The sequence below is a fragment of the Myxine glutinosa genome, chromosome 12 (genome assembly GCF_964187855.1).
Source record: "Myxine glutinosa chromosome 12, kmMyxGlut1.1, whole genome shotgun sequence".
Lineage (NCBI taxonomy): Eukaryota > Metazoa > Chordata > Myxini > Myxiniformes > Myxinidae > Myxine > Myxine glutinosa.
Window position 1 is genome coordinate 31433189 of NC_136272.1, and position 26707 is coordinate 31459895.

General features: G+C 48.7%; 1 protein-coding gene across 6 annotated transcripts in view; it reads left to right on the top strand.

Moving 5' to 3' along the window:
• LOC137437993 (histone deacetylase 4) overlaps nt 1-26707 on the top strand; it is a 269336-nt gene that overhangs the window by 144224 nt on the left and 98405 nt on the right. The window contains exon 1 of one of the 6 annotated variants that reach the window (XM_068132828.2): nt 26106-26508. The exons of 3 other annotated variants lie outside the window; for them this stretch is intronic. In XM_068132828.2, the coding sequence (XP_067988929.2) occupies nt 26375-26508 (134 nt within the window). In that variant the 5' untranslated portion in view covers nt 26106-26374. Of the gene's footprint in view, nt 1-26105; nt 26509-26707 lie in introns of those variants that run through there. 2 more of the 6 variants (XM_068132827.2, XM_068132832.2) reach the window with 2 other exon arrangements.

Below are 26707 nucleotides of genomic sequence, written 5' to 3' on the forward strand. Positions count from 1 at the left end.
CTGGTGTGCGAAAAAGGAGGTGTGCGAGAAAGTCCGACTCTGGGGTGTGTGAGGAAAAAGTGCGTGCCAAGGAGTGAGGGTGCTGGCGAGAATGAGTCGGTCGTAGCGCGTGTGCGAGGGAGCACATGGAAGCGCGGTGTGGTAAGTGTTACAGAGGGTGTGACGGGAGAGTGTGCGCAAGAGTGTGCGCGAGAAAGGTGTGTGACGGACGGGTGCATGGGGAAAGAGTGCGCTGTCAAAGGCAAGGAAGAATGCACACCTGTGGTGAGTGTTACAGAGGGTGTAACGGGAGAGTGTGCGTGAGAAAGGTGTGTGACGGACAGGTGCATGAGGAAAGAGTGCGCTGTCAAGAGTAAGGGTGAGTGCGCTGTCAAGAATGGAGGTGAGAGTAGTGAGAGTGACAAGGAGAGTGAGTTGGTTGTGACAGGTGAGCGAGGATGTACACCTGGGATGGAAGGATGCACACCTGGAATGGTAGAGCGTGAGTGGGAATGCACGCTGGAGTTGGTGGTGAGGCACGTGGTTGGGTGTGCGAATGAGAGCACACCTGTGATTGTCACAGAGGAGGTGACAGAGGAGGGGGCGCGAAGAGGTGTGTTGGTGAGGTGTGCGACCAACGAATGTGTGCCAAAGTGTTCGGTGGTCAGGTGTGTGACCAAGGCTGTGAGTGGAATGAGGGTACCTGGGTGTGTAAGGAAAGGTACGAGGAGCATGGGAACGGCTGGATGTGTGAGCAAGGAACGGGCTGCGGGGTGTAAGCATGCAGGTGGGGCATCGAAGGTAACCGGGTTAGAGGTTAGGTCGACTTTTAGCCGAATCGGGCCCTCGGTGCGTGCCGGGCCTCGCTGGGAACGGCCGCGTCCGTGCTCCACTAGGCGGAGCGGGCGGCTGGATAGGAAGGGTCGTCATGGCGACCACTTTTTGTTGAGGCATTCCGGCAGGCCGAGATCGAGCCATGGGATGGCTCCGTGCCAAGATGGTGCGTGGGACCTCGGCCCGGGTAAACCTCCTTCCCTGCACCGAATGCGGGACGTATCCAGCCGCTGGCACCACACAACCCGCATTCATGGCTTGGCTGTACGAAGCCGGGCTTTGGACAGGAATTGGCGCACCGAGAGGCATTAGTGAGTAGACTGGGTGATGAGGTTAGTGTTTTGGACCCAAAATTAGAGAAAAACAAAATTTGATGATTGGCAAAGGATTGGCAGTAGTGATTGGCAGATGATGGGTAGTGATTGGCAAATTTTTAATTTGTTGAAATTTGATGTGCAAAATTGGTAGTGAGCGATGGGCCCAGTGGGTAAGGGTGGCATCCCTGCCACCCTTCCCATATAGTGGGGCAAAGGAGCAATAGATTATGGGGTGTATGGCAGTGAAAACTAGCCCGGGTGGGTTAGGATATTGATAGGGATCTAGCGAAGATGACATTAGGTGACGTTAAGGTTAAATAGTGACTGATACCTGTAGTGGGGACGCAGGTAGATTAGTATGGATGATAATGACGAGGGAGCGCAATAGTTTAAAGGGACGACTGGGACGCGCAAGTTTCAGAGGGGAGTAGTTAGATGAGATGATGCTGTGTGAGGATGGAACAGGTGTGATTGCACAGGTGTGCAACTGGACAGGTGTGTGGAGCAGTGTATGAGTAGTGAGTGTGTGGATCAGCGCGAATGCGCTTGGGGAGAGAAGGGTGCAGGCGGCACCAAGAATGAGAGCACAGGTGTGCAAGTACAGGTGTGTGGAGAGAGTTGGAGTAAGTGGTACGGAGTGGTGTGCATGGTGCGAAGGTGTGGATGGGGGAAGAGTGGACCCCTTTCACGAGTACCCGGGGCGGGTAGTGTAAGTGTTAGGTAGAGGGTATAGGTAAATTGTGGTTGGATATTGGCATTTGTGGTGCGGTTGCAGAATGGTATTGCGGATGGGTGCATTAGTGTTGTGGAAATGGCTGGGCGTGTAGCCTGTTAGTGTGTGTAGTTGGTTGGGCACTCCACCACTGCGAGGATGTCGGCCAGGTGAGGCCGCAGGTGGGCTCTGGGAGCCGGTAGTTGTGAGTGGGTGCCTGAGGATCCCGGGTGTGGATCGGGCAGCCCAGTGCCAGAGAGGGCACCGAGTGGGGAGAGCGCCAGAGGGCCTTCCCCAGGTAGTTAGGTTAGGGTAAGGAGCAGGTAAGCTCGGAGGCAACTGCAGTGGTGGGGGTGTGCAGGTGGGTAGACCCGCTGGGAGAGGTACACGTCGCGGCCCAGAAATTGTGCGAGGGCACCGGGAGATGAATCGGGGGAGTGAGACCCCAAATTGAAAAGAACCACAGTTTGGTCAATGGGAATTGGTTTTTAGAACCCATAGTGTAAGAGGGCCAATGGTTTGGCCGGAGAAAGACCCCGGGTAGTGTAAAGTTGTTAAAGTCATTTAGGAAATAGTTAGGATTGATGAACCTGTCGCACCATACGCAGCCACTTACCTGTGGTGATGATGACTCCACACCTGGGTTTTCTTTGTTCTGTGTGCAGGAAAGGAGAATTGCTGTTGGATTTGTGAGACGCATCACGACGTGGATGAGACATTGGGGTGATTCCATCTCTCCCTCCCTAGGAGGGACTGATGATGAATTGGTGATAGCAAATTATGATGTTGAGTTGGAGATGGCAAATTTTGATGAGAGTTGAAAATGGCAAATTTGATTGGTTAGGAGGGAGAGAAGACGAATTTGGTTTATGGGAGGAACGGGGAAGACAGTAGGGACGTTTGTTGATTGGTAAAGTAGATGTTTATGGGTAGTGTTGTGTTTTGTGGATACAGTAAGGGGTAAGGGAGGGGCCATGTAGGTTACCTGGTGGGGGGGGGGGGGGGGCGTACGGTAGGAACATACCTGTCTCACCTGGTTCCCATGTGCCCCCAGTGTGCATTACCTTACATTGCGTGCACTTTTGCGCCCTTACCACCTTACTCACTTGTCTTCTTCTTTTGTCTCCCACCTCCGAGGATCTGGCTTTGGGCAGAGAGAGAGGAGAGGAGAGAGAGGTGCTGGCTCCGCAGTTGTGGGCCTGCACTTTCGCTGCTTGCTGCCTGGATCGATACACCATATGGACCGCAATTTTGGTGGCCACCCACAATGGACCGCAGTTCTTTTGCGGCCAAGCACCACCCATTGATGGACCTCTGGGTCAACGTGGCACCTATGCCAAACAGGTGAACCACTAATAGTTGGCACCCTGACGGCCACAATAAGGAAATGGACGCGGTTGGCGCCTTTCTTTAGTTTCTAAGGAAGCAAGAAGGCCAAGTGCACCACACGAAGAGCAAGAGATACCTGCAGGGTTAGGGGTTGTTGTTTTTATTTTAATGAACAATGGTGACTGCACCGATTGGTGCTTGGGGTGGTGCTTTTGGTGCTTGGAAGGGGTGCTCTGCACATTATTAAAGGCCGTAAGGCCACAGAGCACTCGTGGGTTGGTGTATCGATGCTGGCATGCGTGCTCTCTCTCTATGCATAACATCTGCATGTGTTCCTCCAAAAACAGGTCCTGGATCGTAGTGTAAATATCAGCGTAGTCTTATGTAAATAATGCTCCCTACCGGCTGTATGTTTAGTTTGCGAATTCTTTCCGTGATTCGGTTATCCTGTGGGTGTGTTTCTGTGAGGAGAAGGGTGCAACGTCGCAGGGGGACATATTTACTCATTTGTGAATATCTGTAAAACTGTCGCACTCAGGGTAGAGTTAATAGTAGAGGGAACTACATCTGAGTGCCACACTAAAATAGGTAAAAATTTATCGGGTCGGGACGCCCCGAGGGTAGAGAAGGGTGCAATGTTGCGGATATGGGATTTGGCCTCCATATCCGCTTGTAAATATTCCCCTATTTCCCCAATACTCCCCAACTATCCCCAATCCCCCATTCCCTAGTCCCATTGTCTGTAAACAACACTCTGTAGAACCGACCTTCCCCTTCTTCCCCCATTAAATGTCGTGCCCAGGTCCACCGCATCCCACGTAGACAACTATAGGACCTCTTGCTAGTTATTCTTAGTCTATGTCAGTTAAGGACTCGTTTCCATTAATTCTGACTCTTCGTTGCACCAGAATGTGATTGTATGGCACCAGTAGTGAGTTTAGGACCTCCCCATACTTCCTCCCATCTTCCCCATGAAACAACAACAACAACAACAACAACAACTACAACAACAACTACAACAACAGAGGGGGGCGGCGCGGCCGCGGTGCGGGGAGTGTGCGTCCTCACACCGGCTTGGTTAGCCGCCATTGCCATGTGCGCCCACGGGGTTACCACGAAGGGGCTGGCTGTCAGCTCCTCGTCAAGGGCGGAGCCTGGTAACCCCCGCACCCAATAAGAAGCAACGGGCCGATTCCATCTGGGGCGGAGCTAACGAGCCGAGGGCGTGTCACTCCCCGCCGGATATACGCAGCCACTTACCGGACGTGACGTGAGATGCGCCCCGAGCTTGAAGAGGAAAGAACCAGTCGCGACCTCCGAGCGCTGTGACACCTCCCTGCATCTACTGGACCGTACTGTATCCTGTCCCTGAGCCAAGAGTGCACCTTGAGCCATCGACCACCTGCCTTTCCTTGCCATCAATCCCCGTGTGAGTCAGTCTTGTCCCGTTTATCTGTCGTCTGTCGGGGCTACTATAAGACCGTAATTAAGTGCCTATCTTTCTATGCTGTCTCTCTCATCCCTGTAATCTAAACGTTCCGAACTAATATAACCTCCTCCGGAGGCCTTGAGAACTGTACCCCTGGTGTCGTGTCATTTAACCTAGCCGTTGTGTCCTTTCCTTCATTGATCTAGCGTAGCGCGACTCGGCCAACGTTCGAGTATAATCGGGTAACTTGTGCGAACACGGCGGCCATTCCGCTCGGCCCATCATAACATCTAAGTCGTGTCCGTAACAATATGAATGCTGGTGTTCCTCCGGGGCTATGTTGGGTCCAATATTGTTCTTGTTGTATATCAATGATCTGCCTGATTGTATTGTTTCTCAATGAAGCATTTACGCAGATAACTCAACACTGTATACCACCCACCCAGGAACCTTGTCTCCTCATACCCGTGACCATGGAAGTACCACTCTCAATCAGGACCGAGAGAGTGTGATCAACTGGAGAAAAGACTGCTTTGTTACTTCCAACCAAAAAAACACCACCTTGTTGTCTGTGTCTAGTTCAAGATCAATTTGTTTTCCAAACCTGTCTATGGATTCTTCACCTTTTCAGGAACTCCCTGTTATTCATCTGCTTGGATTGGATATCGACTCAAACCTCAGCTGGGAAAAGTACATCTCTGTTAGAGCTAATAGCTAATAGAGCTAAATTAGAGCTAATAGTAAAAAAAAACAAAAAAAAACAAAAACATTTATTTTCTTTTCTCCACGTGTACTGTTGTCTCATCCTGTATTTTCTGTCCAGGTGTGCTGTTCGCCCCACCCCCATTATCTCCTTGCCATCCACCGTTTGCCCTGTTCACGTGACTCGTGGTGGTCCCTCTCGGCTCTCCCCCCGTTGGTATTTTTGTGCATATAAGATTGTTCATAGTTCTGTTTAAATATTTTTAAATATGTTTAACCTTTCCCCTTCTGTTTTTTATTCAGTGGTATATTACAACACGCTGTTTTTCTTCCTATTTAAAAGGCTTTTCTCAATTTCCTCTCCAACTCATTCCACTTCAAAAAAAAGAAATTCAATATCTTATACGTCTCCGTCACTACATGGTCTAAATTCACATTCATTCCATCCCTCCTCCATCATCCTGAACCGGATTGCTAACTTGAAAATCACAACAAACCCAATTTGTTATCAATGTTCGTCTTTCATTAATCATCCACTTTCTAAACTCCCCTCTTGCCCCTCCCATCCAAATCCCCCCCCTTGCACCTACACTCCGAAACTTCCCCCTTGCCCCTCCACTCTTAAACTCCCCCCTTGCCCCTCCACTCCTGAACTCCCCCCTTGCCCTTCCCCTCCTAAACTTCCCCTTTGCCCCTCCCCTCCTAATCCCCCCCCTTGCCCCTCCACTCCTGATCTCCCCCCTTTCCCCTTCCCTCCAAAACTCCCCCCTTGCCCCTCCCCTCCTAAACTCCCCCCTCACTCCTCCCCTTCAAAACTCCCCCCCAATCCCTCCCATTCAATTCTCCCCCCATACCATTCCTCTCCAATTCTCTCTCCTCCACCCTCCTCCTCCAAGCTGCCTCCTCCCCACTTCGTCTCCCTTCTATCTCATACCTCCACCCCCCCAAACCTTCTACTTTCCTCTGCCCCCCCCTCAAACAACCCCTCACTGTGCCGCATCCCTTCACCAGCAAACCTTTCATCCTCCTCATCCTTCCCTTTCTTGGAACTCTTCTGCAACATCTGAAACACTATCAACTGCTCTCCCTACCTCCCCCTCTCATCCTTCATCTTACCCTACTCCTCCCCTCCCCTGTCCTGTACCCGATGCTCCCCCTCTCTCTTCATTAACGGTATGGACCTCAAACATCCGGGGCCTTCGCTCAAACCTGACTGATCTCTCCATACAGGTTGCTTCTGACAATCCAGACTTGATCTGCTTAACAGAGACTTTCCTCCTTCAAGATGTCTCTGATTCCTTAATATCTCTTCCTGGTTACTCCCTCCTCCGGTATGATAGACCTGAGCCTCGGCCTGGTGGTGGGGTGGCTATCTTTGTCAAAAACTCTCTTCCTCACTCTCCTTGCACTGTTCTCTTTCCTCCTCACCCGCAGGAGTACCTCTGGTTACGGCTTCCTCTCCGCTCCCACCTTTTGTTCATATGTGTTCTGTACCGTCCCCCAAACAGTGATGACTCCATCTACATTTCAATGTCTGACAACATGGACCAACTTCTATCCACTCATCCCAACTCTCTCTTCCTCATATGTGGTGACTTCAACTGTCATCATGCCACCTGGTTGGGTGTGGGTTCCTCTCTCACTAGTCATGGCACCTCAGCAAAGGACTTCTGTGACTCACTGGGATTGACACAATCTGTCAATTTCCCGACCCGGATCTCAGCCAATGGAGTATCTTCTCTTCTAGACTTGGTTATGACAAACTTCCCTGCTAATGTCTGCTGCTCTTCTTCTGCTCCAATCGGTTCTTCTGATCATGTGCTTGTCAAAGTGGACATCTCTCTGGCCATTCTCAGAGAGCCTCCTCAGCGTCGACGAGTCTGGCATTTCACTCAGGCCGACTGGGACGGTCTTCAAGCAGCCATCAATCGTCTGGATTGGTCTCCCATCTCCACTGCCTCTGACATCAATTCTTCCTGGGAATTCTTCCAAAGCAAACTGATCTCTCTCATGCACAGATTTATCCCATCTCGCCTTCAATTGTCTTACCCTTCCTCCCGTCCATGGTACACTGAATCTTGTGGTGAGGCAGTTGCCCTGAAACAACTTGCCTTTGCCTCTTGGAAGGCTAATCCAACTGAAGGAAATCTCAGTTCCTTCCACCAAGCTCGGAACAAGTGTGTGTCTACCCTCAGGAGTGCCAGGAAGCACTATCTCTCCTCACTCAAGAATGAACTCTCAAACCTGTCTCCTTCCTCCAAATCCTGGTGGCGTCTGGTCAAATCCGTTTCTGGTGTTTGTTCCCCCTCCATCCCCTCCCTTACCTCAAATGGCCACACAGTTGACATCGCACGTGACAAAGCCGAATGCCTCAACTCTGTGTTCGCCTCGAAATCCTTAGTCCCAAACCCATCTCTCTCTGTTCCCACCTTTCCCAGTCGAACCCAAATGCTCCTGGACTCTGTGTCCTTCTCTCCTGACAAGGTGGAGGAGTTTTTGTCAAACCTCGACTCTGATTCTGCAACTGGACCAGACGGCATCAGCCCACGGGTCCTAAAATCCTGCTCTGCCGCTCTATCTCACCCTCTCTCTGTTCTTTTCACCCTATCTTTTGCTCAAGGTCATCTGCCAGCATCCTGGAAATCGGCTAACATTACCGCTTTACACAAAAAAGGTGCAAAAACAGATCCTTGCAACTACAGACCAATCAGCCTGCTCCCAATTATCAGCAAAGTCATGGAATCCATCATTGCTTCGGATATGAAATCTTTCCTCTTCTCCAATGGCTTGATCTCTGATCATCAATTTGGTTTCAGACCAGGTCACTCTACTCTGGACATGCTGCTTCTGCTGTCTCAACAATGGATGGAGGTCCTGAATGCCAAACAGGAAATCAGAGCTGTCTCCCTTGACATATCAAGGGCCTTTGATACGGTCTGGCACCCAGCTCTGCTCACCAAACTCTCCTCCTATGGTATCCATGGAAATCTCCATGCATGGCTTGCGGACTTCCTCTCTGGTCGTAGTCAACGTGTGGCCCTGAATGGATTTCTCTCATCTCCCCTTCCTGTTCAGGCTGGAGTTCCCCAAGGAAGTGTGCTGGGCCCTGTGCTTTTTCTGGTCTTTATCAATGATCTCTCTGACTCTCTGGAAAATCCTCTCTATCTCTTTGCTGATGACTCCACTCTCTGCCGCTCCATTCCTCTTCCCTCAGATAGGCAGTCTGCAGCCTCCTCACTCTCTGAAGACCTGGACAAAATCACAGACTGGTCAAACAAGTGGAACATGTCTTTCAATCCTGCCAAATCTCACTCTCTTACTATGTCTCTCCGAAAAGATCGACTGGACAACCCTCCCATCTACTTTCTCAACATCCTCTCCAAGAAGTTCTGTCACTCAAGCTTTTGGGTCTCACTATCTGCCATGATCTTTCTTGGGAAAACCACATTTCCAAGCTGGCCTCCAAAGCCAGTCGCCGACTGGGCATCCTCCGTCGTGCGAAGTCCTTCCTCGGCACACCTGAGCTCCTCACCACATACAAGGCTTTCATCCGCAGCTCAATGGAATACTGTTCTCCCCTATGGGCTGGTGCTCCTGCCTCACACCTGGCTCGGCTTCACGCTGTTGAATCCAAAGCTTTCAAAATCATTGGAATCTCCCGCGATGAAGCTATCTCTGAGGGCCTTTCACTCACTCACCGCAGGCAGGTAGGTGGTCTTTCTGTCGTCTACCGACTCCTCTCCGGCCTTGCTCCCCCAGCTCTCTCCGTGCTCTGTCCCCCAAATATTCCTACAGGTCGCACAAGATCTGCCAGCAACCCTCTGATGGTTAAACTGCCGAAATCTCGGCTCTCTGCTCACCTTCACTCTTTCATTCCTCTTTTCTCCCGCCTGTGGAACAAACTCCCACACTCCCTTCAATCCCTCTCCTCCCTCCAGGTCTTTAAAACAGCTGTTCACCACCATCTCTTATCTTCCCCCATCCATAACCTTGATCTTTTCTACCCCCACTAATTCACCCCAGATCCACCTTGTTTGAAATTCCAACTTATTTCCTGGAAATCCTGGCAGTGTCCATATGTTTATACCTCTCCCACCCCCCCCCCTTCACATGCCTCCCCCCTTCACATGCCTCCCCCCTTCACATGCCTCCCCCCCAAAGCCCTCTCCCTCCCACAGATCTCTCGATGTCTCCATGTCTCTCGGTCCCTGCTCTCAAATGTTGTGTTTGTGTCCTTCCCCCTCTCTCCCCATCTTGTCTACCGCTCCCGATGTTATTTGTTTTATGTGTCTGTTTGTCTTTCTGTGTGATTAATTTTCGCTCTTTCACGAGCCTCGATCTTGTATACAAAAAAAAAAAAAAAAAAAAAAAAAAAAAAAAAAAAAAAAAAAAAAAAAAAAAAAAAAATAGTGCCTTCAAGCATCTTGGCAGCTTATTTCATGCTCCACGATACCTTTCTCAAGCTGCTATGCTCCATCTTTTCAAGGCCACTGTATGTTGTGTCATGAAGTACCATTGCCATATTTGGGCTGGTGCTCTGGCCTGTCACATAATTCTTCTTGACGGAATCCAGCGACGTGCTGCCATTCTGGTGGGACAGGAGTTTGCATCATCCCTGGAACCTCACTCAGTGCGCCGCTCTGTTGCTTTCTTGAGCCTTTTCTACAGATATTACCATGGAATGTGCTCTGAGGGTCTCTCACAGGTTGTTCCACCTGAGCATACTTTCAGTCGCTCTACACGTTTGGCAGTTTCTTCCCATCCATTCCCGGATTTTGCAAGTTTCTTCCCGGATTTTGCCTCACCATTCGTGGTTTGGTCCTCTCTATTCGCGGATTTTCACGACTCGGGAACCTCTCCCCCCTTTTTCCATTGAAACAATGCTCTGCTATTCCCGGGTTTCGCTATTCGCGGATTTTCCAGGAACGTATCCCCCATGAATAGTGGGGTCCCACAGTGTGTGTGTGTGTATATATAAATATATATATGTGTAAGGGATCGTTTATGTAAGGGATCGTTTATCTGTATGCAGCTCTTACATGAGGACTGAAAATGCGTTTCTTGGCTTCTACTGGACGAAATCGGCTGCAAATTTCAGAAGTAAATGCTTTGTACGTTGAGGTAACATGTTCCAAATTTCAGCAACGTCCGTTTATGCATTCTTGAATTATATTTAGAAAACCCTTAATCACGTTGGTGTCTGTCCGTCCGACCATCCGCCCAAAATGTGTTTGCGCTCATATGTCATGGACTATACATTGAAACTAGCTGAAACTTGGAATATACATCGGCCAATAGGTCTAGTTAATGGCTTTCAAAACAAATTCCACCTACGTGCTCGAGTTTTTGCTTTAAAATTAAATATATAAAAATATATATACATAAATAAATATATAAAAATATATACACACTTTATAACTCTTCAAAATATTATTACACAAATCTAACGTGCTGGCCCAATGGCCTAATGGATAAAGCATCAGACTCCCAAGCTGGGGATTGTGGGCTCAAATCCCGTCGGGGATGAATTTGTTTTTTTCCCCTTACTTTTTCAAGTCTTTTATATCATCTTGAATAATGAGCAAATAAGCACCTTGTACAATGAGCAAATGCATTTTGTTCGTACTTAAAACGTAATTATTCTTAAACCTGAATTTCAACGTCATTATGAGTAATTGTACCACATCAAATTGCTTTTTGTGTATATATAGATAAAGCATCAGACTCCCAAGCTGGGGACTGTGGGTTGAAATCCCATCTGGGTTGAATATTTTTTTCCCCTTACTTTGGCAATTCTTTTATATCGTCTTCAATAAAGTCTTGTATGATGAACAAATGCATTTTGTTCGTATTTAAAATGTATCTTTTGAAAAATGCCAGGGGCATAGAAAAGGCCCCTTTATATGGGATGTACCATGTGGCAAACTATAGAAAAGAAGGGACATTATTGAGTAAAATGACAGGAGCATAGAAAAGGCCCCTTTATATAAGGGTATGTGCCATCTGGAAAAAGTATTGAAAAGAAGGGACATTCAAAAACCTCTAGAAAATGCCAAACAATACAAAATAAGGGGCATTCAAAAAATGAAAACTCGTGTGCATGCTGGACTACCCTTGTGTTCTGAGGAGGAACCAAGCAAGCAATGCTCTTGAAAAGTTCATACACTACTCACAATAAGTTAGGGATATTGTTGGAGTGAGTTAATTTTTTTTATAGGGGTTAGGGTTAGGGTATTGAAATCAAGAATGCTGTGTTTTTTCACACTCATTAATAACCATAGAATTAGGACCAACAACGTTTTTTCAACACAATTAATGCACAAAATCAACCACACCGAAGAACCTGCCAATATCCCTAACTTATTGTGAGTAGTGTATAAAGGGGCGCCCTACATCTGGAAAAGAAAACACATTTACGTCTTCATGTAGCTGTATGAATCAAATTGGCGAAACAAATATGTATATATATATATATATATATATATATATATATATATATATATATATATATATATATATATATATATATACACTACCGGTCAAAAGTTTTAGAACACCTCAATTTTTCCAGTTTTTTTTTGAAATTTAAGCAATTCAAGTCCAGTGAATAACCTGAAATGGTACAAAGGTAAGCAGCAAACTGCTCGACGTTAAAAAAAAAGTTTGTTAGCAAAATCGGGAAAATAATGTAAATTGCACAGTTATATTGTAAAAAAAAAAGGCCTTCAGGGAACAAGTAATGGGTTAACAACTTTGCAGGTTTGACAGGTCGAGTGGCAGTAAGAAAGCCATTGCTAAGATGGCGAAACAAGAAAAAGAGGCTTGCCTGGGCCATGAAGTGGTCACATGGGCCACATGATCACTCAAGTGTTCTGGCTGCAAAAAAAGAAAACTAAATCAGTAAAAAATATAAAAAATAAAAATGCATGTTATGTACTTCAATATCATGAATGAATTTATTTTGAAATACAATTTTTTTATTTCCTTCACACCAATTTCATATTTCTGACCATATTTCTGGCTCACCCTGTGTATATATATACATATATATATATATATATGAAACAGGAAGTAAATTCCTGCGTTGGGCTAGTGTGAAAAAATTCTGACTCAACCCGGGATATATATATATAGACCCGGAAAAATATGTATAAGTATATGTATATATATCCCAAGTAAAGACTTGCGGTTGGAGTATAATCAAAACGGATCCATTGTGAGTTCTCCAACCTTTAATTAAACGTTTAAATTGAACAAATCAATTAGAGATTGAAGAACTCAACACTGACCCTAGATGGGACACGACACTAACGTCGTGCACATACATTTTGTCAACACATAACCTCCAAACTAGGATGGCGTCCGTGTGGCACTCAGGTCTCTAAAGACGGAGATGTATGCCCTTATGGGCATGAATAAATGAAAGCAGAGCCGCCGATCCAGATTTCGCCCTTATGAGCTCGTCGGGATGACATGCTGCCAAATTGCTTATTTGTCAGTGTCCTGTCGCATCTTGTGTCAGTGCACTTGTTTCGTTTAATCTGTCATTTTTCACTGCAAACCTCGAAGCTTGGTGTTGCCTTAGTGGTTAGGGTGCCGGCTTGGGATACTCGGATGCTGAGTTTGCATCCCGGTCGATCATTGAATTAACGCCAGGGGGATTGACCCAGCCTGTCATCCTTCCGAGGTCGGCAAATTGAGTACCGGCTTGCTGGGATGAATGTGCCGGTGTGTACCCCGGTTTAGAATAGGTGCACCGTATCTCTGCATGTTGTAAGAGATGATTAAAGGGTTGGCGTCAGGAAGGACATCCGGCCGAAAAACATTGCCTCGAAAAGGGAACCATGATGATTGTCATGGGGCCCGCAAGGCTCGAGCAGGGAAAATGGCCTTAAAAACGGGGAATTCACTGCAAACCTCCTAACTGGTGATCAGCAGGGCAGAGACGATGTATTTGTGTGGCAGACGACACTTTTGTGAAGTGCTGTGATGGGGCTCGAACAGTGCCCTTGTGGTGGACACGAAAGCACTGACGTGGTGACATCACCCCGCACACCAAGTGGGGGTGGGCCACGCCCTGGAGAGAGGCGTGGCCTCACGATATACACGGGGCGCGCAGCCCTGAGCAGCTCAGTATTACAGTGAGCTCTTGAATAAAGACTCTTACAAATTACCGCGTTGTCCGCTTCCTCCTTGTTCACAAGCAGCGCGCGTAATACCACGCTTTACTGGTGACCCTCGACGTTGGATCTGCTGTAGCGATCCTTCCAAACACGACGCCATTGCCATGGCCAACAACGCGATGTCGGTTAAACTTCCCGAATTTTGGGAGGCCCAGGCCGAAGTTTGGTTCGTCCAAGCCGAAGCCCAGTTTCAGCTTCGGCGCCTCACCGACGACGACACGCGCTACTGCCACGTCGTCGCCTCCCTCGGGCCCGGCACGGCCGCTCGAGTTGTGTCCGTCCTTCGCCACCCACCGGACGGCCACAAATACGAGGCACTCAAGCGGCTGCTCCTAGCCATGTTCGGCCTCACGGAGGACGCACGGGCCGACCGCCTCCTGGATCTCCCCGAGCTCGGCGACACGCGCCCGTCGGTCCGAATGGACCATATGCTGTCACTGTTGGGCGACGAAGCCCCTGGTTCTCTATTCCGGGCGCTTTTCCATCGACAACTTCCAGCACAGGTACGTCTCGCGTTGGCCGGGACCGTGCTAACGGAACCCCGAGCATTGGCCGCCGTGGCGGACAGGTACTTCGTGGCTTCGGACACGCGGGCGAGAGTCGGTGCGGCCCACCTCGTGGATCCCGAGGCCGATGCTGATCTACAGCATACACAGCATGCTGATACGCACCTCGTGGCCGCCGCCACGCCCCGCCCACCGCCGCGGCGAAAACCGCCGGCTCCACCGGCCTGGCAGAGCCAGCCACGCTCCTCCAGCTCCACCACCTGGTGCCGGTTCCACGCCAGGTTCGGCCACGAGGCTCGACAGTGTCATCCGCCATGCTCCTTCGACGGGTCGGGAAACGCCCGAGCCGGCGCTCGATAGTGGCAATGAGCGCCGGCCGTTCGAACAGCCTGCTGTTCATCACGGACACCTTATCTGGGCGCCGTTACCTGTGCGACACAGGAGCGCAGGTGAGTGTCGTTCCTGCCGGTACGTCGGACAAGCACGCCGTGGGCGGGGGCCCCGCGCTGCTTGCCGCAAACGGGACGCCCATCTGTACGTACGGAAAACGCTGCCTCTCTCTGTGGTTCGGAGGGCAGGTTTTCCGATGGTCGTTCGTCACCGCCGACGTGCCCATGGCACTGCTTGGCGCGGACTTCCTGTGCGCAAATGGGCTCCTGGTCGACGTAAAGCACAGACGTCTTGTCCAGGCCGAGACGTTCAGCTCGCTCGCTTGTGCGCTGCCCAGCTCGTCGAGCAGCCCACTGATCGGCTCACCTAGCGGCTTGCCAAGCGGCTTGCTGAACGGTTCGGTTCCGGCCACGTTGATCTGTACGCTTCCGTTAGTGGACTAATTCACCCGCCTCCTCGCCGGCTTCCCGGCCCTCACGCGGCCCACCTTCTCAGCGGGGGCCGTCAAGCACGGGGTGGCCCATCACATCCCCACCGTCGGGCCACCGGTCTACGCCCGGGCACGCCGCCTCGAGCCGACGAAGCTGGCGGTAGCAAAAGCGGAGTTCGCTACCCTGGAGCGACTCGGCATCGTTCGGCACTCGGAGAGTGCTTGGGCGTCGCCGCTGCACATCGTGCCGAAGCCCGGCGGGGGATGGCGACCGTGCGGGGACTATCGCCATCTCAATGACGCCACCACCCCCGACCGCTACCCCGTCCCCCACATTCAGGACTTTTCCGCCCGTTTGGCGGGCATGTCCTTCTTCTCGAAGGTGGTCCTCATACGCGGTTACCATCAGGTCCCCGTCAGGCCGGAGGACGTCCCGAAGACGGCGGTCATCACGCCGTTCGGACTCTTCGAATTCCTGCGGATGCCCTTCGGTCTGAAGAATGCGGCTCAGGCGTTCCAGCGGCTGATGGACAGCGTCCTGCGCGACTTGGATTTTGTATACGTCTACCTGGACGATATCCTCGTCGCCAGCGCAGTCCCGCGAAGAGCACCTACACCACCTCCGCACGCTCTTCGAACGCCTGGGCCAGCATGGCCTGATTGTGAACCCCGCAAAGTGCCGGTTCGGCGTCGCCGAACTCTATTTTCTGGTGCACCGCATCACCAGGCACGGAGCCGTCCCCCTGCCGGCCAAGGTGGAGGCGGTGAAGGGGTTTCCGCGCCCCCGCACGATCAGGGGGCTGCAGGAGTTCCTGGGCATGGTGAACGTTTACCATCGGTTCCTGCCCCGTATCGCTCAGCTCCTGCGCCCCCTGCACGAAGCTCTCCGAGGTAAGCCGGGCAAAGGCGACGTCACCTGGACCGAGCAGATGGACGCAGCGTTCACGGGCGCGAAGCTCGCCTTGGCTAACGCCACCATGCTCGCGCACCCGGCGCCCGATGCGCCGATCGCCCTCACCACCGACGCCTCGGACTACGCGGTGGGCGCGGTGCACGAGCAATGGGTGCGTGGAGCTTGGCAACCGCTGGCGTTCTTTAGCCGGCAGCTTCGCCCGCCCGAACGCCGTTACAGTACCTTCGACCGCGAGTTGCTCGGGCTTCACTTGGCGGTCAGGCACTTCCGCCATCTGCTCGAGGGCCGTGCGTTCACGGCCTTCATCGACCACAAGCCGCTGGTCTTCGCGATGGGCAAGGTCACCGAGCCGTGGTCGGCCCAGCAGCAGCGTCACCTCTCGGCCGTGTCCGAGTACACGACGGACATCCGGCACGTCGTGGGGAAGGACAACCCGGTGGCGGATTGCCTTTCCCGGGCAGTCGCCCACGCAGTCCACCTCGGCATCGATTATGCCCGGATGGCAGCCGACCTGGCCGCTGACCCCGACGTCCAGGCCTTGCGGACCGCCGTCACGGGCCTCCGCGTCGCCGAGGTGCCGTTCGACAGCGCGGGCGCGGCCCTCTTGTGCGACGTCTCCCTCGGGCGGCCTCGCCCCATCGTGCCCGCGGGCTGGCAGTGCCAGGTGTTTGACGCCATCCACGGCCTGTCCCACCCAGGCGCGAGGGCCTCCCAAAGGTTGATCGCCGACAAATTCGTCTGGCATGGCCTCCGGAAGGCCGTCCGCGGCTGGGCCAGGACGTGCCTCGCGTGCCAGCGCGCCAAGGTGCACCGGCACACCCAGGCCCCGTTGGCCCCGTTTACGGTGCCGGAATGCCGGTTTGACCACATCCACGTGGACCTGGTGGGACCTCTGCCCCCCTCGCGGGGTTTCACCCACGTCCTCACCATGGTGGACCGCACCACCCGGTGGCCGGAGGCCGTGCCCTTGGCGTCGACGGCGGCGGACGTCGCGCAGGCTTTCATCGCCACCTGGGTCGCCCGGTTCGGTGCCCCCTCAGACATCTCGTCCGACCGCGGCCCCCAGTTCACCTCGGAGCTCTGGGGGGCGGTCGCGCAGGGGCTCGGGGTCCGGCTGCACCGAACCACGGCCTACCACCCCCAGGCTAACGGCCTGTGTGAGCGATTTCACCGCTCATTGAAGGCCGCGCTCCGGGCCATCCTCCGCGACGGCGGCTGGGTCGACAGGCTCCCCTGGGTCCTGCTGGGCCTCCGGACGGCGCCCAAGGAGGACCTGCGCGCATCCGCGGCAGAGTTGGTCTTCGGGCAACCGCTGCGGGTGCCGGGCGAGTTCCTCCCCGACTCCACGGCACCATGGTCCGCGGCACAGCAGCGCTCCGCTCTGCAGGAGACCGCCCAGAGGTTCGCCCCGGTGCCGACGGCACGCCACGGGCACCCACCGACGCACGTCGCCCCGGAGCTTCGCACGGCGGAGTACGTCTTCGTCCGCCACGATGCCCATCAGACACCACTGCGGCCCCCGTACGACGGGCCTTTCCGCGTGCTGGAGACCGGGGTGAAGCACTTCACCCTGGACATCGGCGGTACTCCTGACCGCGTTTCTGTGGACCGCCTCAAGCCGGCCCACCTCGACGTGGACCATCCACCGCCGGTGGCCCGACCCCCGTGTCGGGGCCGCCCCCCTGCGGGCGGACCCCTGGCACCGCCCAGCCCCGCCGCCATGCCGCCCCCCGGTCCTGCACCCATCCCAGGGGCAGCCGGAGGCATCCCAGATGGCATCTCTGCATCCCAGACGCCGCCAGTCACCAGGGGGCGCTTCGGCCGGGTCATCCGTTTGCCCCGCAAACTGACCCTTCAGGTGCGCGGGGATTCTGGGGGGGCGCGTGTGGTGGACACGAAAGCACTGACGTGGTGACATCACCCCGCATACCAAGTGGGGGTGGGCCACGCCCGGGAGAGAGGCGTGGCCTCACGATATACACGGGGCGCGCAGCCCTGAGCAGCTCAGTATTACAGTGAGCTCTTGAATAAAGACTCTTACAAATTACCACGTTGTCCGCTTCCTCCTTGCTCACAAGCAGCGCGCGTAATACCGCGCTTTACCCTGCTGCTTTGTCAAGTTAGAGGGTTTGATTTATGTATAGGACTATATGCATATGTATCACGGAAGTCTAATGTTCGTGGAGAGTGTTTGGGCCATTGTAACTGAGGATTCATTGCATTATGTAATGGGCTGCCAGGTTCAACAGGAGGCAGCCATTCCATCCCACAATCAAATGTCTTCACTCACAATGTTGATAACCAGGGCGACTTTTCCCTGGTGTTGGGAAATACTTTATGGAGAACGTCAACAAAGATGGAAAATTCATTGTAAAACTCGCACTTTAAAAATGTGAATGATTAATGATGCTCCTTATTGAGTGAACTTTGCACTTTTGCAGTTTTCTTTATACAAGATCTAGACTCGTGGACTAATCACGTGACAGAGAGTAGAAGGAAACGCAGTGATTGTGGGACAACAGGTGGATGCAACAAAGCGATGAACATCCAGGAGGTTGTGTGAATAATTACTTGAACCGCAGATCTAACTGGAGGCTGCCATGTCCTGTTCACCAACAGCTGTGAAACGCGTGACGTCATGTGTTTCGGCCATTCGTGGATTAATAAGCTTCTCCTTCTTCCTGTGAATTTTCAAGTAATTTATGTGAAGTGTAGAATTTGCTAGTTTCGGCTAATATTACACTTTTATCTCTCGCTGTCTGTCTATATTTGTTTGTGAGTTTTTTTTGTTTGCTTAATTGTTTCGCTCCTGCATCTGTTAACTGTGGCTGAACTCTACTTGTTGCATCTCTTTGCAATATGTCAGTTTTTGTCCGCCGTCGCACCGCGGAGCGAAAGGGGGACTATGGTTTTCCCCTCCGTCCGTGCGTCTGTGCGTGCGGGCGTCGAACGCGCGTGCATCCGTGCGTGCGTGCGTGAGCGAAGGACCGAATTCTAATTTGGTGTGTGGGTGCAACCCACGTCAAAATCCAAGATGGCCGCCGCCATGTATGTCTGACGCCATGTATGTCTGAACCTTGTGAGCGAAATATCTTGAAAAATAAGCAAAGTACCAACTTCTAATTTGGTGTGTGGGTGTATCTCGGCATAAGAGAGAATGCTATTGAAAATTGGGTCGCCACGTCAAAATCCAAGATGGCCACCGCAATGTATGTCTCAACCTTGTGAGCGGAATATCTTGAAAAATAAGCGAAGTACCAACTTCTAATCTGGTGTGTGGGTGTATCCAGGCATAAGGGAGAATGCTATTGAAAATTGGGTCGCCACGTCAAAATCCAAGATGGCCACCGCAATGTATGTCTGAACTTTGTGAGCGGAATATCTTGAAAAATAAGCGAAGTACCAACTTCTAATCTGGTGTGTGGGTGTATCCAGGCATAAGGGAGAATGCTATTGAAAATTGGGTCGCCACGTCAAAATCCAAGATGGCCGCCTTGCGTCTTCCACTTTGTCAACTCACATCACTTCAATGACGAGGGACCTAGGCGTAACGCTTGTTGTCCTTGCTTTTGGAGACGCAACGCATTTGATTATACGAGGTTGTGATGAACTCTTGTATAGACTAAATGTGGCAGCATCTGTTCAACCTTCCTTGTTTCTTCCATAAACGTTCGATGACAGATCGTGGAGAGAGAACGCCACTAAGAGAGAACGCTTAACAGTAAGCAATGGAGTGACTCACCTGCTGGTTAGGCAACTTTGATGAACAGCACAAAGGTTTCACGAAAGCAGATCACATTACCAAGGAAAAGTGCAAGCATTTTAAATTCAACTTGGACTTTTTATGAAAGGCAGAGAAATGTCTGTATATTATTTTTTGAGGGTATCTATCTTTCAAGCGTTGATAGCCATTGCACATGATAACTAATGTGCTTCCATTCAGTAACACCGTGCTGAAAATCAAGATTGTAGTTGGAGAAAATCGAAATATTTTGTCAATGAGTCGAGCCTGTTTATCTCTAGACTGGCTGCATTCTATGGTGATGATTACCAGTCAAGGACATCCTTCTTGAAGAGGACTTTGGGACGAGACGAATGATGTGAAAGATGTCAGCTGCACTGTCTACAAGCGTTGTCCCAAAAGCTCTGTCACTCTGCTTGGAACTTTCCCAATGGAGTTTATTGGTGGTTTTGTTTCACTAATATATATATATAGACATCTAATACTGAGGAGGAGTAGGTGGTGGTGGCAGAAGCTTTTATGAAGAAAACATCTAAGCTCGGTTAATTCTTGCACAAGTAAAATACACAGGAAATGTACCAACAAATGTTTGCAATTCTCCTTAATGCCTACCCACACCTGAGAATTTTTTTTCCATTTTAAGGCCATTTTCCCTGCTCGAGCAAGGTTTGGCCTTGTGGGCCCCATGGCAATCATCATGGTTCCCTTTTTGAGGTGGTGTTTTTTTTTTTTTTAATGGCCGAATGCCCTTCCTGACGCCAACCCTTTAGTCGCCTCTTACGACATGCAGGGATACGGTGTACCTATTCTAAACCGGAGCACACACCGGCACATTCATCCCAGCAAGCTGGTACTCAATTTGCCGACCTCGGAAGGATGACTGGCTGAGTCAATCCCCCCTGGCGTTAATTCAACGACCGACCGGGATTCAAACTCAGGATCCTTGGATCCCAAGCCGCCACCCTAACCGCTAAGCCAACACCAGGCTGAGAACCGTGAAGTAATGGGTATCGTCCTTTCTGGGCGAAAAAATCGATCTGTACCGCCATGCTGCATCGCATTAAGGAAAGCTTCCATGCTGAGTCCAAGACCTGGTTGACCATTGCAAGAAGTGCATGGAAGACCATCGAGATCACCTTGAATAATGTGATGACAATAATGTTTGTCATTAGTACTACAGTACTATGTCTATTATGTCGGTGGGGTGACGAACTTTTGGGGCGACATTAAATTTTACGTTTGGAGGTCGGGTGTCACAATGTCTTTTGTCGAGCATATAATGGTCCTACACCACCATTACTCAGTATAGGTGATGGTCCCTCTCTGTATAACCTGCCAGTGTCCCACAGCAGAGGCTGAGAATGGAAGTCGTGTTTTCGGTTCCAAAACATTTTTGAAAATTAAAAAATGCTTTGCTTCCCCGTCCAAGCACCGTAGGTGATCAAAAGCTTCCGCTCCAATGAGGGTAAGTGTCTCCATTGCTGTAGAATGCCTCAAGGTGACATCGTTTTACGGGTCTAAACAAAACTCCAGGTCGAATTTGAAGCACCACTCTTGTATGAATATTGACTTTGCTGACCGCTTGTTTTCATGTTTTGTTACATATCTCCAACATCACTCTGCTTTGTGTCAATCTAGGTCTAGAACTTGGTCTGTGTTAGAATTGATAGAACCAAGGAAAGTGATCAAATTGATCAGTTATTCTTGAAACCTGCAGTATGTTGATCTGAAAACATATCACTATTTCAGTTGACGTTTGGCCATTAGAGCAACCCTTTTAGCATTCGGCATGGCAATATCATCTCTCAGACTTTTGACTAAAAACATTTTTGAAAGTTCTTATTCCTGGAAGAATATGAGTGTTCTATCGCACGGACTGGAGACCCAAGATTGCTTCCATGAAACAGCTTGTGACCAACCTGTCCATACTTGGTGCTTGTTAAAGTAACACCTTACTCACTTTGACCAGTGTTGCGAGGACCTGCAAAGTACCGTTCATGTTTTTTGTCCAAGTCGTACTCCGGCGGTCGGGCTGTATGTTTTTTAGAGCCGTTGAATAGAGTGCTGCAAACAGGATTTCCGGGATTTCCTGCATCTGGCATGGAGCAGCATTCCGATTCTGGGAGGCGCATCACATTCTGGTTTATTTTTCTGGACTCCTTTCCAGCTGGTGTTATTAATTTTTACAAAAGCTGAATATGCACAGTCCCTGCGTTCTGTCAGAGCAAAGCTGAATTTCTTTGTAAAAGATTTATTCATTTATTTCTTTATTTTGTTCGTAAGAGGCGACCAAAGGGATGCAACATGGACATTACTTGTACCATTTGCACGATGTCGTAGAAAGTCAGAATTGCCTGGCCTTGTACTTTATTGATTGTCAATATAAATTGTTTCTGGGGATTTAAAAAGAGAACCATCTACCGATCTGAGGCTCATGGAGAAGCTGATACATTTGTCACATTGAACAAGATTATTTTCTTTTACATCAATTAAAAGGGCATTAGAGTACCATGGGCAAATTTGGCCTTCCGTTTGGAAGGTTTGGAACGTTTGGAACAGTTTATGCAGTGGATTTCAAATTTGTCGATAACAGTTGTCCTACATAACAGTTGAAATTTGTCCACTGTTAAATCGTTAACAATGGATTTGAAATTTGAGCGTCACAGCATCATGAGCTAAGTGTTCAGATGGGAAGGCCAAACGATCCTACCCATTTTATTTCTGTATTGGTTCGGGGGTTGAGATTGGGAAGGCCTGATAAAATATTCGGTACACTTTTTGAATTGATGACAAAATAAAGTTGTTGCTGCAGCATTCCTAGGTATGGGGCTGCTGTCTTAGTGCCTCACGACGTCAGTTGTTGTGTCTTGTTCATTCTCTATTATGGAATGTTCATGACGTGTCACTGTGGGCTCTTGATGCCCTCGTTCTGATTGTATTTAGCACACTCTCCTTTATCATTGTATTCAGCGACATGTAATGCCCTGGTTCTCAGCACCCCTTCCTTCTTCACCCCACCCTCTTGTACAAAGTCTGCATTGGAACTTTTCCTCCATTATTCAATCCCTGCACACTTCCTGAGCCTCCTCTGTCACAATGTTTTAAAGCTTTGGCCAAATATAGTGAAGTAGATGTACTCTTAAGCACTACCAACTAGTGTAGCTGGCTAGCGAGGCAAGGCTCGATCTGCCCAGGCCCAGCTCAGGTCAAGATTCAAATGATTGTGGCCCAGATTAAGGTCACCCTGTGGTCCAAGCGCTCGACCTGATCTTTTCCTTGTTGGCAGCTGTGTTAGTTTGTGGTGCTTTTTCCAATATGGCTCTTCCAAACCACACTCTGCTGTTTGCCATTTCTGTTTTCAATAACAGAACAGAGCAGGTTGGATGTTAAAAAATAAGTTTAGTTTCATGGTGAGTTTTCGCAAGAATTCTTTTTGGATGAGAAAAAAAAAGCCCCGTTGTTGATCAACATGTTTAACTTCAGATGCACATTCCATAAAAGTAGAGCTTGGCATGAGAGCATTGGACATCTGGAGCGTCCCATAAACGCATGTCGACCCGTCGAGAATCTTCTCGCCGCTTCCTTCCACTAACACTGACCCCGACACAATGCATGTCTGAATTCCAAATTAATTGCACTTTGAAGGAATTATTTTTCATTTTTAGCTGCGACGAGCAGCTCTATGAGAGGACCGCGTTGTTGTTCTTGTTGTTGGGGTGCCTTTTTGAATAGCGCATGCGCATACACTCGGACGTGCGTTGGTATGAGGTAAGAACATAACGGACTAAAATCGCTCATGTGTATAATTTAATGACTGGTCGAATTTGGTAGCGCATATTGCAACGGATATCCTCGTGATTCTACACATCGCAGCTGGTGACCACACTGTGGTCATTTTTCTCTTGTTCCAAAGTGAAAGTCCAAATATGAACTTTAAATTAAATAACGCTGAGAATCCGATCCAATATGGACTTGCTATGGAGAGGTGTGTGCTGGTGAATGGGAGACGTGGAGGCAATACACCTTGCACAGACATTGTTGATACAGGACGTACAGTGTGGAGTTAACTACAAATGGAATGTAGAGGTTAAGTTTGATTTGGTTCATTGTGTGAATTGGATTGTTACATAAAACACCAGTAAATTGATAGATTAACTAAAGGATTTATGGTTTAAAAGAAACACGATGGCTTAAATATGAGAATGGGCATGTAAGTGAATTAAACGTAAAACAAATCGGAGAAAATATGAAAATTTTAATGTAGATAAAAATGATTTTGAGTCATACTTGGAAATCACTTGACCAATGCCATATCTCCCTCACTTACTCTCCCTCCGCTCCCCTCCCCACACACACATTCCATTTGAACCCTCTCCTCTTGCATGTAGCATTGAATTTGGTAGGTCGTTCTATGGAAATTTCCACCCCCCCCCCCCCCTCAATCCTCACCCTATTGTTATATGTATGCATGCTCCATAATGTGCTGATCCGCTCGTCTGATTCCAGGGTAAACATTTTTAGAATCATCTTGATTCCTTGGAAGAATAAATTTTCACATTGGATAACCTGTTATTTCAAGGTGCAGTTCAGTTTAGTTAAATGTATATATATATACAGTGCCAATAGAAAGTCTACACCCCTTTACAAAATTTTCACCTTTTGTTGCCTTATAGCCTGGAATAAAATTGCATTAAATTAGAAAAAATTTTACACCTTTATTTACACATTGTAACCCACAAATTCCAAGTGAAAAACAAATTCTACAAATTTCAGGTAGTTAATTAAAAATTAAAAAAACAAATATCTTCTTTGGATAAATGTGCACCCCCGTTATAATAGCAATTGTAAATTAGCTCAGGCGTAACCAATCACCTTCAAAATCGCACACCAAATTAATTGGCCTCCACCTGTGTTAAATTGCTGTGATTCTAAATTGTAGTAAAATTATATTCTGTATAATAGAATTACAGTAAATTGTAGTGATTTTAAAGACTGAATCTGCTCTTATTTATTTGCTCAAATTTGCAGAGTAGATCTGGTTAGCTAATCTGGAATGATGTTATTTCACCACAACCTTCACCACCCGTGATGTACCAACGTTTGTTCAAGACATTGGAAAAATTGGGGTCTGAGGAGGTACATGGGGTGGGAGGGGGGGGAGTTGCCCCCCACAATAGGTATTTTTTTGTCTGTTTGTTTAAAGTCTTATGATTATGTTAGTATGATTCTACATGCTGCCCTGTCTTCTAGCAACCATTGAAATTGGTTTAAAAACACTATAGTCAGTGCAATATACTGTTTATTCTACCAGGTGAGCGCCAGGGGTATTGCCCCTGTTTTTTTTTTTTTTTTTAAACTTTGATTGGAAGCGCCTTCTTTAAAAAAAAATTTTTTTTTATTATTTCTTATTATTTATTTATTATTATTATTATTTATTATTTATTATTTTCTTTTTTATTATTTTATTTTTTATTTTTTTATTATTTATTATTTATTATTTATCATTTTATTATTTTATTATTTTATTATATAATTATTATTATTTATTTATTTTATTTTATCTATATATATATAAAAAAGTTTTTGTTTGTTTGTTTGTTTGTCTGCACGCGCTAATCTCCTGAACGGTGAAAGATAGGAGGAAACCTCTAACACAAAAAATGTCGGGACGGGCCCCGGGAAGGTTATAGGCTAGGTGGTGAGGCCGGTCGATGGTGGTGAGGCCGGTCTGGGCCCATTTCGCAATAAATCTTCTTCTTTCAAAATTCTCTTGAAGTACAACTTATGCACTTAATAGGAATATCTGACTGATTGCAACACATGCTTTCAAAATTCTCTTTTGCGGGGCCCGACAGAAGAAAGAACAAGGAATCGTTGAGCACTAACTGCGTCAGACCTATGTACAGAAGATTTAATTCATTCAAAAAGAACCCGGGCAACGGCGGGTGCATTCAGCTAGTACATATATGTATATGTATATATATATATATATATATATATATATATATATATATATATATATATATATATATATATATATATATACACATGCATACACAGTGAGCCTCAGTCATATCTCTCACTCATGATTGGATTGGATGGGGTGGGGCTCGGGGGTGTTTTACATATATATCCCACTCCCATCCAATTTCTTTATGTGTACACAAACACACATGCACATGCATGCATATACACATATGCACGTACAGATACACACACACACACACACACACACACACACACACACACACACACACACACACACACACACACACACACACACACACACACAAGAGTCGACTCCAAGTAATGTATGGTCGGATTTAATAGGGATTTATTCCTTCGTATTACTGATGTAATATTACTGGTGGAAATGCTTGGTTAAGGTGGTATTGTAAAGTTGTCAATATGTGACGTTTTTAAGATTTACTGGATGGGTAAATGTGTTTAGGTAAGTAAGTATTGAGAAAAGACAATATCATAGAATAAGAGGAAGGGCTTGGGTGGAGAGATGAGGAAGAGGAGTGGGGCGGGTGGAGCGGAAGGGGAGGGGGGTGGAGAGGGGGATGCAGGGATGGCAATATAGTTGGCACACAAATAAGGGCGAGTCATAGATATGATCTTATTTTGTACACGGAAAAAAAAAAGATTAAGGTATCTTAACATACAGGATTAGGCTTAACAGGTATTAACATATGTATCTGATTAGCTTTCTTATGCCATTAACATAACCTGAATGCAAAGTAACACCCGACTGTTTCCTCTATATTTTAAGAAAGTTGCGCTCTGGCAGTGCATAGTCTGCAGCAAACGTCTTCAATCCGTGCACCGCCCCGACCGTGAGATGCTCCGCCCTAACTGTGTGATGCCCCGCCTCGACCGTGTGATGGCCCCGCCCTAACCGTGTGATGCCCCGCCCCGACCGTGTGGTGCCCCGCCCCGAGCGTTCGGCTCCGCGGATTGAAGCCCGAGGTTTGCTTAATTGGGCTTCATCTGCGAGCGGCTCCGGGTCGCTGAAAGTTATCTCGGATGCCACAAACCGGTACGCTGTACTCAAATCGGTGCTCTCTGTGCTTGGCAATGCTCATTGTAGAATCGAAGCCCATGTACTTTGTACTTGCATTAGGAGAGAACAATCCTCGCTTCACTTGTCTTTTTATCAAATGTATTGCTTGCTCTCGTTAACCTCCACTCTTCTTTTTGAACATTTCTGTGATTTCTCTCCTGGTTAATTTTTTTTT